The following is a 15,957-nucleotide window of genomic DNA, read 5'->3' on the forward strand; positions in this document are numbered from 1 at the left end:
TTCTCATGAGATGGCCAAAGTACTGAAGCCTCAGCTTCAGGATCTGTCCTTCCAGTGAGCACTCAGGGTTGATTTCCTTTCCATAGTTTGTTCTCCTTGCAGTCCAGGGGATTCTCAAGAGTCTCCTCCAGCACCACAATTCAAAAGCATCAGTTCTTCAGCAGTCAGCTTTCTTTATGGTCCAGCTGTCACTTCCATCCATTGCTACTAGAAAAACCATAGCTTTGACTATGCTGACCTTTGTTGGCAAGGTGATGTCTCTGCTTTTTAAGATGCTATCAAGGTTTGTCATCGCTTTCCTCCCAAGAAGCAGGCGTCTATTAATATCATGGCTCCTGTCACCATCTGCAGTGATCATGGAGCCAAGAAAGTAAAATATGTCACTGCCTCCATATCTTCCCCATTTATTTGCCAAGAGGTGATGGGACCAGTGGCTATGATCTTGGTTTTTGTTTGTTTATTTGTTTTTTGATGTTGAGCTTCAGACCATTTTTGGCACTCTCCTCTTTCACCCTCATTAAGGAGTTCTTTAATTCCTCCTCACTTTCTGCCATCACAGTGGTATCATCTGCATATCGGAGATTGTTGAGATTTCTTCCGACAATCTTATAGATTTCTCAGGAGATAGATAAGGTGGTCAGGCACTCCCATTTCTTTAAGAACTTGCCATAGTTTGCTGTGGTCCACACAGTCAAAGACTTTTGTGTAGTCAATGGAGCAGAAAATGTTTTTCTGGAACTCTCTGGCTTTCTCCATAATCCAGCGCATGTTAGCAATTTGGTCTCTAGCTCCTCTGCCCCTTCGAAATCCAGCTTGTACTTCTGGGAGTTCTCGGTCCACATACTGCTGACGCCTACCTTGGAGGATTTTGAGCATAACCTTCCTAGTGTGTGAAATGAGTGCAACTGAACGGTAGTTGGAGCATTCTTTGGCACTGCCCTTCTTTGGGATTAGGATGTAGACTGGTCTTTTCCAATCCTCTGGCCACTGCTGTGTTTTCCAAACTTGCTGGCATATTGAATGTAGCACCTTAACAGCATCATTTTTTAAGATTTTAAATAGTTCCACGGGAATGCCATCACCTCCACTGGCCTTGTTGTTAGCCATACTTTCTAAAGCCCACTTGACTTCACTCTCCAGGATTCCTGGCTCAAGGTCAGCAACCACACTATCTGGGTTGTCCGGGACATTCAAATCTTTCTGAAATAATTCCTCTGTGTATTCTTACCACCTCTTCTTGGTGTCTTCTGCTTCTGTTAGGTCCCTACCATTTTTGTCCTTTATCATGCCCATCTTTGCACAAAAGGTTCCTTTAATATCTCCAATTTTCTTGAGCAGATCTCTGGTTTTTCCCTTTCTATTATTTTCCTCTATTTCTTTGCACTGTTATTTAAGAAAACCTTCTTGTCTCTCCTTGCTATTCTTTGGATGTTTGCATTCAGTTTTCTTTACCTTTCCCTATCTCCCTTGCATTTTGTTTCCCTTCTCTTCTCTGCTATTTGTAAGGTCTCGTTGGACAGCCACTTTGTTTTCTTGCATTTCCTTTTCTTTGGGATGGTTTTCATTGCTGCCTCCTGTACAATGTTACGGGCCTCCATCCATAGTTCTTCAGGCACTCTGTCCACCAAATCTAGTTCCTTAAATCTGTTCTTCACTTCCACCGTGTATTCATAAGGGATTTGGTTTAGATTATACCTGACTAGCCCAGTGGTTTCTCCTACTCTCTTCAGTTTAAGCTTGAATTTTGCTATAAGAAGCTGATGATCAGAGCCACAATCAGCTCCAGGTCTTGTTTTTGCTGACTGTATAGAGCTTCTCCATCTTTGGCTGCAGAGAACATAATCAATCTGATTTCGGTATTACCCATCTGGTGACTTCCATGTGTAGAGTCACCTCTTGTGTTGTTGGAAGTGTTTGTGATGACCAGCTTGTTCTCTTGACAGAACTCTACTAGCTTTTCCCCTGCTCCGTTTTGAACTCCGAGGCCAAACTTACCTGTTGATCCTTTTATCTCTTGACTCCCTACTTTAGCATTCCAGTCCCCTATAAAGAGAAGAACATCTTTTTTTTTTTTTTTTGTGTGTCAGTTCTGGAAGGTGTTCTAAGTCTTCATAGATTTGGTCAATTTCAGCCTCTTCAGCATCAGTGGCTGATGCATAAACTTGGATTACTGTGATGTTGAAAGGTCTGCCTTGGATTCTTATTGAAATCATTCTATCATTGTATTCGTGAAGGCTTTCACAGCCGGGATCTAATCTCTCCTTCTTATCAGATAATCTCTCCTCCTTATCACAACAATACACCCACAACAACAACAACAACAACAACAACAACAAAAACCACACTGATCAGCATAATCACCATCTCCTGAAAAGCACAAAAGCTGATCTATAAATACTCAACTCGCAAATAAACTGCACCAGAGCACAGAATGCTACTCCTGTCCTCTGAAGATGCTGGCCACAGAGACTGGTGAAATGTTAGGAAGAACAACCTTCGGAACACAGCCAAAGAGCCCGGAAAACCCACAACAACCATTCTGTCATTTTTGAGATTGTATCCCAGTACAGCTTTTCCCACTCTTTTGTTGACTATGAGGGCTACTTCATTTCTTCTACAGGATTCTTGCCCACAATAGTAGATATGATAATCGTCTGAATTGAATTCACCCATTCCTGTCAATTTTAGTTCACTGACACCCAATATGTCAATGTTTATTCTTGCCGTCTCCTGTTTGACCACATCCAGCTTACCAAGATTCATAGATCTTATATTCTAGGTTCCTATGCAGTATTTTTCTTTGCAGCATCGGACTTTCCTTTCACTTCCAGGTGCGGCTGCTGCTGAGCATCCTTTTGGCTTTGGCCCAACCACTTCATTAGCTCTGGGGCTACTTGCACTTGTCCTCCGCTCTTCCTCAGTAGCATGTTGGATGCCTTCTGACCTATGGGGCTCATCTTCCAGCATCATATCTTTTAGCCTTTTGTTTCTGTTCATGGGGTTTTCTTGGCAAAGATACTGGAGTGGCTGGCCAATTCCTGCTCCAGGTGGATTGCGTTTAGTTGGAACTCTCCACTATGACCTATCCATCTTGGGTGGCCCTGCATGGCATAGCCCATAGCTTCTCAGAATTACTCAAGCCCCTTCGCCACGACAAGGCAGCAATCTGTGAAGGGCTTCTCTATTCATACCTACCCCCAACCCTAAATTCACTTCCCCATAATCCTACCACCATTGAAAATAATTTTAAAAATTATAAAAATGACAAAGAGCTGCCAGTTACTAAGTACCGCCCTGCTCATAACTGCTATCCAAACACAGGGTTCCAGCCAAAAAGTATCATCTGCCCTTATCAAGAAAGAAGAGATGTGAAAGAACACTGTTTTCTCTAAAGAACCAAACTAAATTTAACACAGCAAGCTAGAGACCACAAAGCTGGCTGTCTAGTGTTCACTGACTGGATTCACTCTTCAATATATGCTTTGTTCCATTTATAATTATCACAAGGCAGAATGTAACTTCAAGAAATCCAATATTCCCCCATACAGAGAATCATGCATACTCATAACACTCTCGTCAGGGGACTGGAGATGGCAGTCCTTGAAATTAAAATAAATGCATACATGAATTAATATAAGTAAGAACAAATGAATAAGCATATTCCTGCAAAGGATACAGTTTCTGACTCTTTACTGAGTCAGAAACAGAAATAGCAAAAATGTAGTACCTGCTTCCCTATATCCTAAAAACAATAAGCTCTGTATTGCAAAAGCCCTCAGTCAATGTAAGTCTTCTGGAAGACCAGAAGACCAAATTAAAAATTAATAACCATTCCATAGTAAGCAATGTATACTGGATGGCAAGAATATGTGTTCCACTACACTACTATATTCTTTTATAGATCCTTTATTGCTGTCCTTCCAAGTCTCAGTCTTTTTCTTATTTTAATGGCTGCAGTCTTCATTTTGCATTGATGACTGAAGTAAGGTATACAAAACTTTTAACAATTTCAATTTATTTTAAAGTCAGAGTTAAAATTGAGTAGTTCTATAGTCAGTATTTTTATCTTCTTAATGTTCAACTGCAGTCATGCTTCTGCACTTTCTTCTTTCATCTTTATCAGGAGTAATTTCATTCCTATTTTCTGTCAGTAATCTGGTGTAATCTATGCATTTTAGGTTATTAATATTTTCCCCTCCAATTTTGCCTCCTTTATCTGAATCTAGTACAGCTTTCTGCGTGATATGTTTTGACTACAGACTGAACTGCCAGAGAGATAAAATATTTCCTGGATGAAGAAACAATTCTGGATGATAAAATATTTCCTGGATGAAGAAACAATTGTTTCATGGGAAACAATTCTGGTCCTCTATATTCTGTTTTAACAGTAGCTTCTTGTTCAGAGTGTAGGTTATACATCAGGACAAGTAAATATTGAGTCACTTCCATTTCTTTTAGATTAACCCATACTCTTTAATGACCCACACAGTCAAATCTATAAAGCACAGGGTAATTTCCCCCCCTGAAATTGTCTGGTACACTCCAGTAGCCAATGTATAATTGCAAAATGATCTCTAGTGAAGAAACATCGACATCCTGGGCATCAGTGAACTAAAATGGACAGGAATGGGCGAATTCAGCTCAGATGATTATCGTATCTACTATTGTGGACAAGAATCCCGTAGAAGGAATGGAGTAGCCCTCATAGTCAACAAAAGAGTGGGAAAAGCTGTAATGGGATACAATCTCAAAAATGATAGAATGATGTCAATACGAATCCAAGGCAGACCATTCAACATCACAATAATCCAAGTTTATGCACCAACCAGCATTGCTGAGGACACTGAAATTGAACAATTCTATGAAGATTTACAACACCTTCTAGAACTGACACCAAAGAAAGATGTTCTTCTCATTCTAGGGGACTGGAATGCTAAAGTAGGGAGCCAAGAGATAAAAGGAACAACAGGGAAGTTTGGCCTTGGAGTTCAGAACGAAGCAGGACAAAGGCTAATAGAGTTTTGTCAAGAGAATAAGCTGGTCATCACAAACACTCTTTTCCAACAACACAAGAGGCGACTCTATACATGGAAATCACCAGATGGGCAATATCGAAATCAGATTGATTATATTCTCTGCAGCCAAAGATGGAGAAGCTCTATACAGTCAGCAAAAACAAGACCTGGAGCTGACTGCGGTTCTGATCATCAGCTTCTCATAGCAAAATTCAAGCTTAGACTGAAGAGATTAGGAAAAACCACTGGGCCACTCAGGTATAATCTAAACCAAATCCCTTATGAATACACAGTGGAAGTAAAGAACAGATTTAAGGAACTAGATTTGGTGGACAGAGTGCCTGAAGAACTTTGGATAGAGGCTCGTAACATTGTCCAGGAGGCAGCAACGAAAACCATCCCAAAGAAAAGGAAATGCAAGAAAGCAAAGTGGCTGTCCAACGAGGCCTTAGAAATAGCAGAGAGGAGAAGGGAAGCAAAATGCAAGGGAGATAGGGAAAGTTACAGAAACTTGAATGCAGACTTCCAAAGAATAGCAAGGAGAGACAAGAGGGCCTTCTTAAATGAACAATGCAAAGAAATAGAGGAAGATAACAGAAAAGGAAAGACCAGAGATCTGTTCAGGAAAATTGGAGATATTAGAGGAACATTTTGCGCAAAGATGAACATGATAAAAGACAAAAATGGGAGGGACCTAACAGAAGCAGAAGACGTCAAGAAGAGGTGGCAAGAATACACAGAGGAATTATATCAGAAAGATGTGGATATCCCGGACAACCCAGACAATGTAGTTGCTGACCTTGAGCCAGACATCCTGGAGAGCGAAGTCAAGTGGGCCTTAGAAAGCCTGGCTAACAACAAGGCCAGTGGACGTGATGGCATTCCAGTTGAACTATTTAAAATCTTGAAAGATGATGCTGTTAAGGTGCTACATTCAATATGCCAGCAAGTTTGGAAAACTCAACAGTGGCCAGAGGATTGGAAAAGATCAGTCTACATCCCAATCCCAAAGAAAGGCAGTGCCAAAGAATGCTCCAACTACCGTACAATTGCACTCATTTCGCACGCTAGCAAGGTTATGCTCAAAATCCTCCAAGGTAGGCTTCAGCAGTATGTGGACCGAGAACTCCCAGAAGTACAAGCTGGATTCCGAAGAGGCAGAGGAACTCGAGACCAAATTGCTAACTTGCGCTGGATTATGGAGAAAGCCAGAGAGTTCCAGAAAAATATCTACTTCTGCTTCATTGACTATGTGAAAGCCTTTGACTGTGTGGACCACAGCAAACTATGGCAAGTTCTTAAAGAAATGGGAATGCCTGACCACTTTATCTGTCTCCTGAGAAACCTATATGTGGGACAGGAAGCAACAGTTAGAACTGGTCATGGAACAACTGAGTGGTTCAAAATTGGGAAAGGAGTACGGCAAGGCTGTATATTGTCCCCCAGCTTATTTAACTTATATGCAGAATACATCATGCGGAAGGCTGGACTGGAAGAAACCCAAGCCGGAATTAAGATTGCCGGAAGAAATATCAACAACCTCCGATATGCAGATGATACCACTCTGATGGCAGAAAGTGAGGAGGAATTAAAGAACCTTGTAATGAGAGTGAAAGAGGAGAGTGCAAAAAACGGTCTGAAACTCAACATCAAAAAAACTAAGATCATGGCCACTGGTCCCATCACCTCCTGGCAAATAGAAGGGGAAGATATGGAGGCAGTGTCAAATTTTATCTTCCTGGGCTCCATGATCACTGCAGATGGAGACAGCAGCCCTGAAATTAAAAGGCGCCTTCTTCTTGGGAGGAAAGCGATGACAAATCTGGACAGCATCTTGAAAAGCAGAGACATCACCTTGCCAACAAAAGTCCGAATAGTCAAAGCTATGGTTTTTCCTGTCGTGATGTATGGAAGTGAGAGCTGGACCATAAAGAAAGCAGACCGCCGAAGAATTGATGCCTTTGAATTGTGGTGCTGGAGGAGGCTCTTGAGAATCCCCTGGACTGCAAGGAGAACAAACCTATCCATTCTGAAGGAAATAAATCCTGAGTGCTCACTGGAAGGACAGATCCTGAAGCTGAGGCTCCAGTACTTTGGCCATCTAATGAGAAGAAAAGACTCCCTGGAAAAGACCCTGATGTTGGGAAAGTGTGATGGCAAGAGGAGAAGGGGACGACCGAGGATGAGATGGCTGGACAGTGTCTGCGAAGCAACCAACATGAACCTGACACAACTCCGGGAGGCAGTAGAAGACAGGAGGGCCTGGCGTGCTCTGGTCCATGGGGTCACGAAGAGTCGGACACGACTAAACGACTAAACACACACAGTGACTCTAACTTGAATTTTAGGCACTTCTTGCTCCATATGATAATTTTTTTTTTGAAAAACCTTGAACATCAGTTTGCTTGCATAGGAGATTAATGCAATGGTCCTATGGTTACTGCACTCCTTTCTTGGAGACTAGATCCTAGGCATATTCTTCCTAGGATTTTGATGGATTCAGTCTCTATAGCTTGGAATCGTTCTGTCCCATTCATACCTGGTGACTGATTTCTTCTATGGGCTTTGAGAACAGCCTTCAATTCATTTGCTAAAATTTAGAGTTCTTTCTCACCCAGCTCTGCTTCAATTGAATCTGTCATCTTCCATCTCTTCTGTACAATTCTATTGTTTCTATCTTCTCTCTCTCTATTTCTTTTTTTATCTTGGTCATATAACATGTTTCCTTGTTGATCTTTCAGTATCCTAGTCTATGGTAAAATATTCCTTTGATTAATTTGATATTATAGAAAAGAGCTATTCATCCTTTTGTTGTTCTCTTCCATTGTTCTGCAGTGATTATTGTAATAATCCTTTTTGTCTCTAAATGAGAGTTACAGAAAGGCTGCATTCAAGTTTTTGACCCTGTTGCCTCTTGCTTTTGCTTTTTGTCCATCCTTAAAAATTTAAATATTTCATCAGTCACCCATCTAGATCATTCTTTTCTTTTGACAATTGGAATTGTTGTTGCATGTGTATGTGTCTTCCCTGCTAATATCTCTGATTTCAATTCACAGTTCTTCTGATTCATTGTTAAATAAATTCAGTAATACAAATCTGTTCCTCTTACAAAATTAATCCAAAATATTATTTAAATTGTATTTTGTCACTGCGATACTTTCCATTTTTTCCTTCAGCTTTACTTTGATTTTCTAATATTAACCATTCATGGTCTTCTAATATAACTTGCATTTGGTCTTGCTTTGGCACTAAGAATACAGTATAAGTTATCCATCGACTACTTCCAATTACAGAGTCTATTTGATTCCCATATTGGACATCTGGTGATGTAAATGTGTACAGTTGTCTGTTCAGTTTTATCTACTCGAATAGTTAACCCCCCCCATCCCCAACTATATCATCGCTAGTGTGCCCGCCTTGTCTGTATTGTGAGGGAACTATCAAAGCCTAGTTGCTAAAGCATGAATTAGAGCACTCCTCATATCCTTTTCCTTTCTTCTTTGTTAGGTGGTGCAGTCCTGTAAATCTCCAATAATTTCATTCTTACAGGTAAGAATGAAAAACTCCAAATTAATTTTGCTTACTAGGTCAAGTCAAAGTATTTTACTGACTGCTATGAATCTATTTCATCCAGTCATAGCTAACTTGTGTTTTAATATTTATGCTCATTTTTGCCACACTGTGATCCTTCACTGTGCTGGCAACCTGCTTCTTTACCTTTCAAAGAAGTGAGGATAATGGGTGTGTAAAAAGAGAGATCATCAAAAAGAATCTTAAGGGTCTATAGAATCCATCCACCTAGGTGCCATGAGGTTCTTAAATCATTGATGCCATGCTTTCATAGACCAATATTCCTGTTCTCCGCAATATGGTTTGCCAGCAGTTGGGCTCGGCATGGGGTGAGGTGGAATTGGAGCTGGAAGGAGAATCAGCCAGTAATCATGCTGCTTGATGAAAAGATCCACTGTTATGCTATTTCAAAAGCTGGTGCAAACTGTAGCTAATGAAAGGTCTTGCCAATTTCATCCACAAAATCTGTCTGCGCTACCCTATACCATGTAGTAGGCACCAAGAGTTCATAAGGATTCAAGATAGAATCAACACTCAAAAGATGGAAAACCCAGACTAGAGTTTCAAATGTAGAAGAAGAAAAATGGAAATCGTATCTGATACAGTGAATTCATGATAAAATGGTAAAGAAATCCATTCTGTGTTTTTAAGTCTCACAGCTGAAATGCACCATCTGGCTCTCATGATAGATTGTGGTAGGAAGTATCTATTGTGTGTTCTACAGTCTCCCTACAGTGTTGTGTGTTCTACAGTGTTGTAACCAAAGACAAACTAAAGAAAACACATTTCCCCCTAATATATTTCCTGAAACTCCAGACTGGCAACGTACATTTAAAGCATTTTGAAGAGTTATAATAAAGAAGGAAAAAAGAAAACAGAAGGAAACAAAAGAAAAAAGCTAATCTGATAGTGATGTAAACAACATATAAAGTGAAACTTGCTATTACAAGAATTAGAACAAAATGTAAACTACGATATACATATTTTACTAATATTGCTAAAGAGAAAATTAGTTGTATTATTAAAACTAGGAAAGCAGAAAATCAGAGCAGAAGAAATTTTTGCAGCAAAAGGAAATAAATTTCAGGACAGAAATGTGTAAATGCTTGCTATTCTGCAGCATAAATGATGTTGCTCACGAACTATTTCTGTGGACACATTGCATTTCTATTGGCATGGCATATAGCATGGCAACCCAAAGAGTTTTTCCTTCATTCTGCGTCACCAAGGTCTTTCCCATTAATTCTAAAAGGGACAGCAGATCTGTGTGTACATTTCTATAGTAAGGTGTCTCTGCCATACCATTCACAAGTGATTTTTGTAAGTTCAAAACTGAAATGGAACGTGAACGACATTCTTTCTTGTCTGTCAAAAGCATTTGTCATTCAAAGTTACATTACTTCTGAAGATGAAGGTGCTATCAAATTCTCCCAGCTAATAGTCACTTATAAGCTTATCCTCTAGAAGCCGAGTGAGAATCTAGTGTCCCTATATTGGGAAAATTAAATGTGCCATGATAGGCTGCTTTGAGATCTGAGAAGGAAGCGTAATTGAACTACATGCCACATGTAGTTAATGTTGCATACAGCAGCCAGACTGATTTCTGGAACTAGCAAATTCAATCACATTTCATAAGTCTTGGCCAAACTTCATTGGTTCCCCGTCTGTTTCTGTGCTAAATTCAAGATTATGGTTATGATCTCTAAAACACTTAATAGTTTAGAACCTCAATACTTGTTAGGACATCTTTCTCAGAAATCAGCTACCCATTTAACACACTCCTCCCTGTTTACATTATACGGCGATACAACCAATTTGAACAAAAAAGAATCCATCTACCATGTGACTATCTACATAGAATGGTGATGGCTTTCAGTGAGTATCTTTCCCAGCTCTGCCTGGAGATGTGGGCCTTGGAGAACTTTTGTTTCTCATCTAGGACCTTTTAGATGCAAAGCACGTACAGTACCACATTATTCAGCAAACTGCAACAGCCTGGCCATTGAGGAAAGATCTTTTAATTAGGGGGTTTGTGCTTTTGATCATGTTGATTTAACATAATAATCTGTTCAAGTGAGCTTTCAAATCATAATAATTTATTGTGGTTTTCATCTCTCTACCTTTTTCTTCTTCTTTTTTAAACTTATGTTGTGAGTCACCTTGAGTTTCAGACTCGGGAGAAGGGCAGGATATAAATTTAAGCAAGCCATTCTACAGTCATTCTATGCACTTATAAATGAGGCGTGAGACCTAAGGGAAACTGAAGCTATTTCCAAGACAAGTCAGAATTGCTGTTTAAAACCTAGGGTGTTTCCAGATAAGATTTCTGCTTTGGAATCATCCTGCCCTGTTCAAGAAATTTTACTGCAGATCCTTCTTCTTTAAGCAACCTTTATTGGCATAAAATACTGCAGATCCAAACAACCTCATTTTCTACTCATAACTATGGTTTAGCATAACTTATTCCATCTTTTCTCTTAACTGCAACACACACACACACACACACACACACACACACACACACACACACACACACACACACACACACACACACACACACACACACACACACACACACACACACACACACACACCAGTATGTGAAGAAGCGAAAGATAGAATAGCTGTGGAATACTTTTATGTCAGTTCTATACGGAACCACCTGTCTGAAAACAGACAGTAAAATTCCATAACCTCACAAGCACACAAAATCAAAGATTTTCACCTAGATTAGGTGGTTAGTAATGGAATATCCTACTTACTTTTTCACCAGGAACTCCAATAGGGCCTTGTGGTCCTGGAAGACCCTGTTAAAAAAAGAAGAAAAGAGTCTGTTGTACATCCAAAGCAAGAATACACATGTTTTCCCAAGTCAAATGCCTCATCAAGTAGGTTCAAAAAGTTCCCATTAAAGAAAATAAACCAGAGAGGGCAGGGAGTTTGTGAAGAGCTCTTATACTGGCTAATTCGGCTGCCAATGAATGAACAATATGATTCAGATACAGACACCTTGAAAATGTGGCCTGTTTGTCATGGGTTTTAAGGAGTTCTGAGTGAATGATGTTGGTTTTTTTTTTTCTCCAAGGGAAGCCAACACTGAGCAACTGACTGGGGCGGGTCCCTGTGCAAACTTGACTTAACCTTTTGCTCCCAAGTCTGGTGTGGATGTTTTTAGGACAGTTTATAATGTCTAGAAGCAGGGATAAGAATCCTGGTTTTATTTGGAGTAGCCTTCCTCCTAGAGAAAATGGGCTGCGTCACTCTAACAAGAATGTTGTGTAGTTGATGTTCTTTACAGCGATCCTGACCGTTCCACCAGGGGGCTGCAGTGTAGGATAAATGCCTGTGTAGCTGGCCTCTAAGTTCACTGAATGGAAAAAAAATGTACCAACCCTCCCTTTTTTTTCTCTTTATCTGCTTAATAATTATTAAAAAGAAGAGTCACAGGCTAGGGTTCCTGAGTACTTACTTGTGGGCCTGGAATTCCTTGTTGGCCAGGAGGTCCTGGTTCTCCTTGAGGGCCCTGTTATATATGAAATACACAGAGAATGCATTAATTTGAAGGCAAATACATTTATGTACCTTTCCTATCACTCTAAGCCTACCATCACTTCTACCATGTCAACTAATGTTAGCTGCCCTGCTCCAGAATGTGAAATTATTTCAGCCTTGATTTCATTGTGTTTCCCCTTCACCCACTCTTCCCCCCCTGTATTAACAATGAGGCTATATTTCTGAGACTATTTTCCTTTCCAGCAGTGAAATCCATATGCATTCTGTACATTGTTCCTAATACACCATTTATTCACTTATTTTATCCATTTCTGTATCTTCCCCCCCGATTCAACTGTTTTTGTACCTATTTATAAAAACCTATATCTTTTAGCCATTTTCAAATACACACAGTTTTGGGCATACTGTATTTATCCAAAATGCCTTGTATCATATGTGCATGAATTCTTGAGGTAAAATTTGCTTTTAATCAAAATGGTCAGAATTGTATGATCTAGGCAGGCATAAAAGAAATCACATTAATTTGCAGTAGCAAATTGATGCTAATTAACAAGTTGCTGGTTGCATTCCTGGTTGCACAACGGACATACAACTAGGAACATGACTGGCAACTTGATAGAATAAATTCACTGCTATGAATTACCGTATTTTTCGCTCAATAAGACGCACCTTTCCATAAGACGCACCAATTTTTTAGGAGAAGAAAACAGGAAAATATAATCTGTTTTCTTACCTCCATAAGACGCACAGACTTTCCACCCCCCTGTTTTGTGGGGGGAAAGTGCGTCTTATGGTGCGAAAAATACGGTATAAGATTTTACTTATGTATGCGCATTTTGCCAATAAGATGCTGGCCAGTGAGTTTCAGGAGGTGTAAAATTGCTACTTTCAATGCAACTCACATATCCAGACACAGTATTTTCCATTTCTTACTGTGCTCTTTTCCATTCCTCTTTCCCACCTGCTCCCCATGACACCTTAAAACAGCATTCATGGTGAGCTACTAATTCTGTGCCCTCACTAATGTATATGCGAGAGCACAGAGAAGGAGAAAGACTGAAGCTTTATAGGGACCATAATATGCAGTTTTCTCTTGTACCTGAGGGGCACACCATTAGTTTTAAGATACTGAAAGAACTCAAGTAAAAATAAGGGACAATTTATTTGGTGATTTATTTCTTTTGAAAACCTTATCTCCTGCCCTGAAGTTCTACTCACCAAGTTTCCTTTTGGACCTGGTGGACCATCAATACCTGAGATTCCCTACATTAAAGAAGAGACAAAACCAAATATTGGTCATAGATATATTTGTGGAGAAATTCAAAAATATCAATACACCTTTTAACGGAAATACATACAGGCTGTCCTGGTGGGCCAGGAGTTCCTCTTGGGCCCAGCAATCCTCGTGGACCCTGTGGAAGAAACATAAATCTAATTAGGACTCTAATGAAGAAATAAGAACAATTTAGAAGCCCTGTGAGAGTGTCAGACATTAAGACCTCTTCAGCCTCAACCATGAACCAAATAATATCTTAGCCCAATTCTAGCTCCCAAAAGCTATGTTTCCAAATCTTAGTAAAATGCACAACCAGGCATCCTGGACTGATTCTCAGGTGTGATCAGACCATCCTTCAAAGGTATATTTGAACAGCAGCCTCCCCCACTCCCACGCAAAAAACATATGGGAGTGTTCAGCCTAGAAGGGCCAGTTCCACCTTAAAGCAGTGTCCCTAAATAATGTATTATCCAAACAAAATGGTGAATGGGATAAAATGCCACAGAGAGGTCCAATGGACAAGGGCTGGACTCATTGATCCATAGTTCCCCATCAGCTCTGCAGTTGGATTATGATGGGGATGACACCCTACTCTACTTCCTCTTGTAAGTCATCTAAAAAAAATATTCCAAGGCTGTTTCTGTCCTAAAACTAAATATGTATTTGGGGGGGGGGGTTGCGTATAATCAAGTCCATCAAGAAAGCCTACAGATTGGCACAATTTGCCATTGAGAACTTATTTTTAAAAATACTGCTGGATAGCTCAGTGTTTTAATATGCTTTGCCTAAGGTAACAAAGCATTAAAATGGTTTAGATATCTGAATTTGGAGCCAGAGGTTGGGAGTTTGATTCCTCACAGTGCCTTCTTGACAGGGGCTGGACTCAATGATCCGCAAGCCCCCTCCCAGCTCTGCAGTTCTAGGATGATGATGTACATCAAAACAAGTCACACAAGGATCACTTTTTAAATGCAAATTATCACTCCAGGGGCTCTTCTGGGTGTGCTAACTGACTCCTAAATAAGACAGGAATCCCCTTTGTGGCTTGTTTTACAGTGGAAGGACAGTTTTTCAAATTTTTCTGCCACTGACATGCCATAGTAGCGAATTCTGCAGTGACAGTAATAGCACTAGGGATTTGGGGTGGCACACAAATTGTCCAAGGGGGTGTTTAGGCAGTATGCTGCCTATTCTTGTTGTACATAAACAACATGCTGAATGTTCTAAGCAAAAGCCTTTGTATTTCTCATTTCACCTTTGCATATATATTCTCTGATTCATTTCTGCGCCACATAAGCATTTGGTTGGAATTATACCTAAATTGGTTAAGTAACCAAGAAGATACATTTCTGTGGTTAGAAACAGGTATTTGGGTATGCAGGCTTTTATTAAAAGTCAATGGATTCAAGGACTATTTCTGTTAAAATATCACAGAAGCCATTTTGAGAGTGCCTCTTTTTTTTTAGTTCATAATTATTTCCAGATCCACCTTGGATTTAGACACTCTAGTAAAGATATTATTAAATTTTCCTTCTTTATGTGGTAATTACACACATAGGCTGAAATCTAGTAGCTCAATGAAACTAGAGTTGGCCATTGAATCAGTATGGATATGGTAAATCAACATCTAAGTAAGTCCCATTAATTCAGTGGGCTTACTCTAGTTGCAACTTACTTTTAGCATAATATATTTCTTTGAAACCCAGGAATCCTGGGTTTATTCATTTCAGTTCCATTTCCCAGTGGAAACAGTTGGGGACTGCCCACCTCCACCCTTTCCTCCATATGCCTCACCTGGTTGCACCCTGAGTCAGGACAGCAGGGATGAAACAATTCTGAGAGTTGAGGTGAGCACAGACATTAAGTCTTCTGTAAATGTCCCTACTCATATACAGTAATTGCAACACTGATAGTCTCACTGAAGGCCACGTTATGCTGAAAAGTGAGTATAGAACCAGTGACAGCCTGGAAAGTAGACTTTCAGGAATCCTACATAGGTTTGTGTTCCATGAATAAAAGGGACCACATAAATGTGACACATAAGTATATAGATAGGTTTCTGTGAATAAGGAACCATCCACTGTTTAGTACAAACACTACAGATAAAGTGGGATATTGAATTATATATTTTATCCCAGAGCTTAGAAATATTGTAACACAGATAATCCTTCAACCAGTATGGCCAGCTTTTCCAAGCTCTGCACTGAAACAGATACCTAAATAATCCTGCTGTACCTGTATATTTTGTATTTATCTCTATATTGGGAATGTTCAAAGGAGGAAAGACAAGTGCACTGCTGCGAAATTCCAATAAACAAGAGCAGTCTCCTTAATGGGCAAAATCTGTACAAAGGACCATATTTATTGCTTGGTTACACCCACTCAGAAATGAGACCAAATATAGGGTTTAATATTACAAACAGATACGCAAAGCAGATTTTTCCTCATGAAAGCCTGAGCATCAGATACAGTATTGAACAATCAGAAAACCTCACTTACAGCTTCACCTGGGAGGCCTCTTGGTCCAACCTCTCCATCTTCCCCCTGTTACCAAACCAAAATCAAAGACTCAGTGCATGAAAG

General features: G+C 39.9%; 1 protein-coding gene across 5 annotated transcripts in view; it reads right to left on the reverse strand.

The window, feature by feature from the left end:
• Positions 1-15,957, reverse strand: part of COL11A1 (collagen type XI alpha 1 chain) — a 280,302-nt gene that overhangs the window by 134,654 nt on the left and 129,691 nt on the right. For all 5 annotated transcript variants that reach the window (XM_072998040.2, XM_072998042.2, XM_020788718.3 and 2 more), the window contains 5 exons: positions 15,874-15,918; positions 13,457-13,510; positions 13,317-13,361; positions 12,055-12,108; positions 11,348-11,392 (listed from right to left, as the gene is read on the reverse strand). In XM_072998040.2, coding sequence (XP_072854141.2) covers positions 11,348-11,392; positions 12,055-12,108; positions 13,317-13,361; positions 13,457-13,510; positions 15,874-15,918 — 243 coding nt within the window. The remainder of the gene's footprint in view (positions 1-11,347; positions 11,393-12,054; positions 12,109-13,316; positions 13,362-13,456; positions 13,511-15,873; positions 15,919-15,957) is intronic.

Source organism: Pogona vitticeps, chromosome 4 (genome assembly GCF_051106095.1).
Source record: "Pogona vitticeps strain Pit_001003342236 chromosome 4, PviZW2.1, whole genome shotgun sequence".
Lineage (NCBI taxonomy): Eukaryota > Metazoa > Chordata > Lepidosauria > Squamata > Agamidae > Pogona > Pogona vitticeps.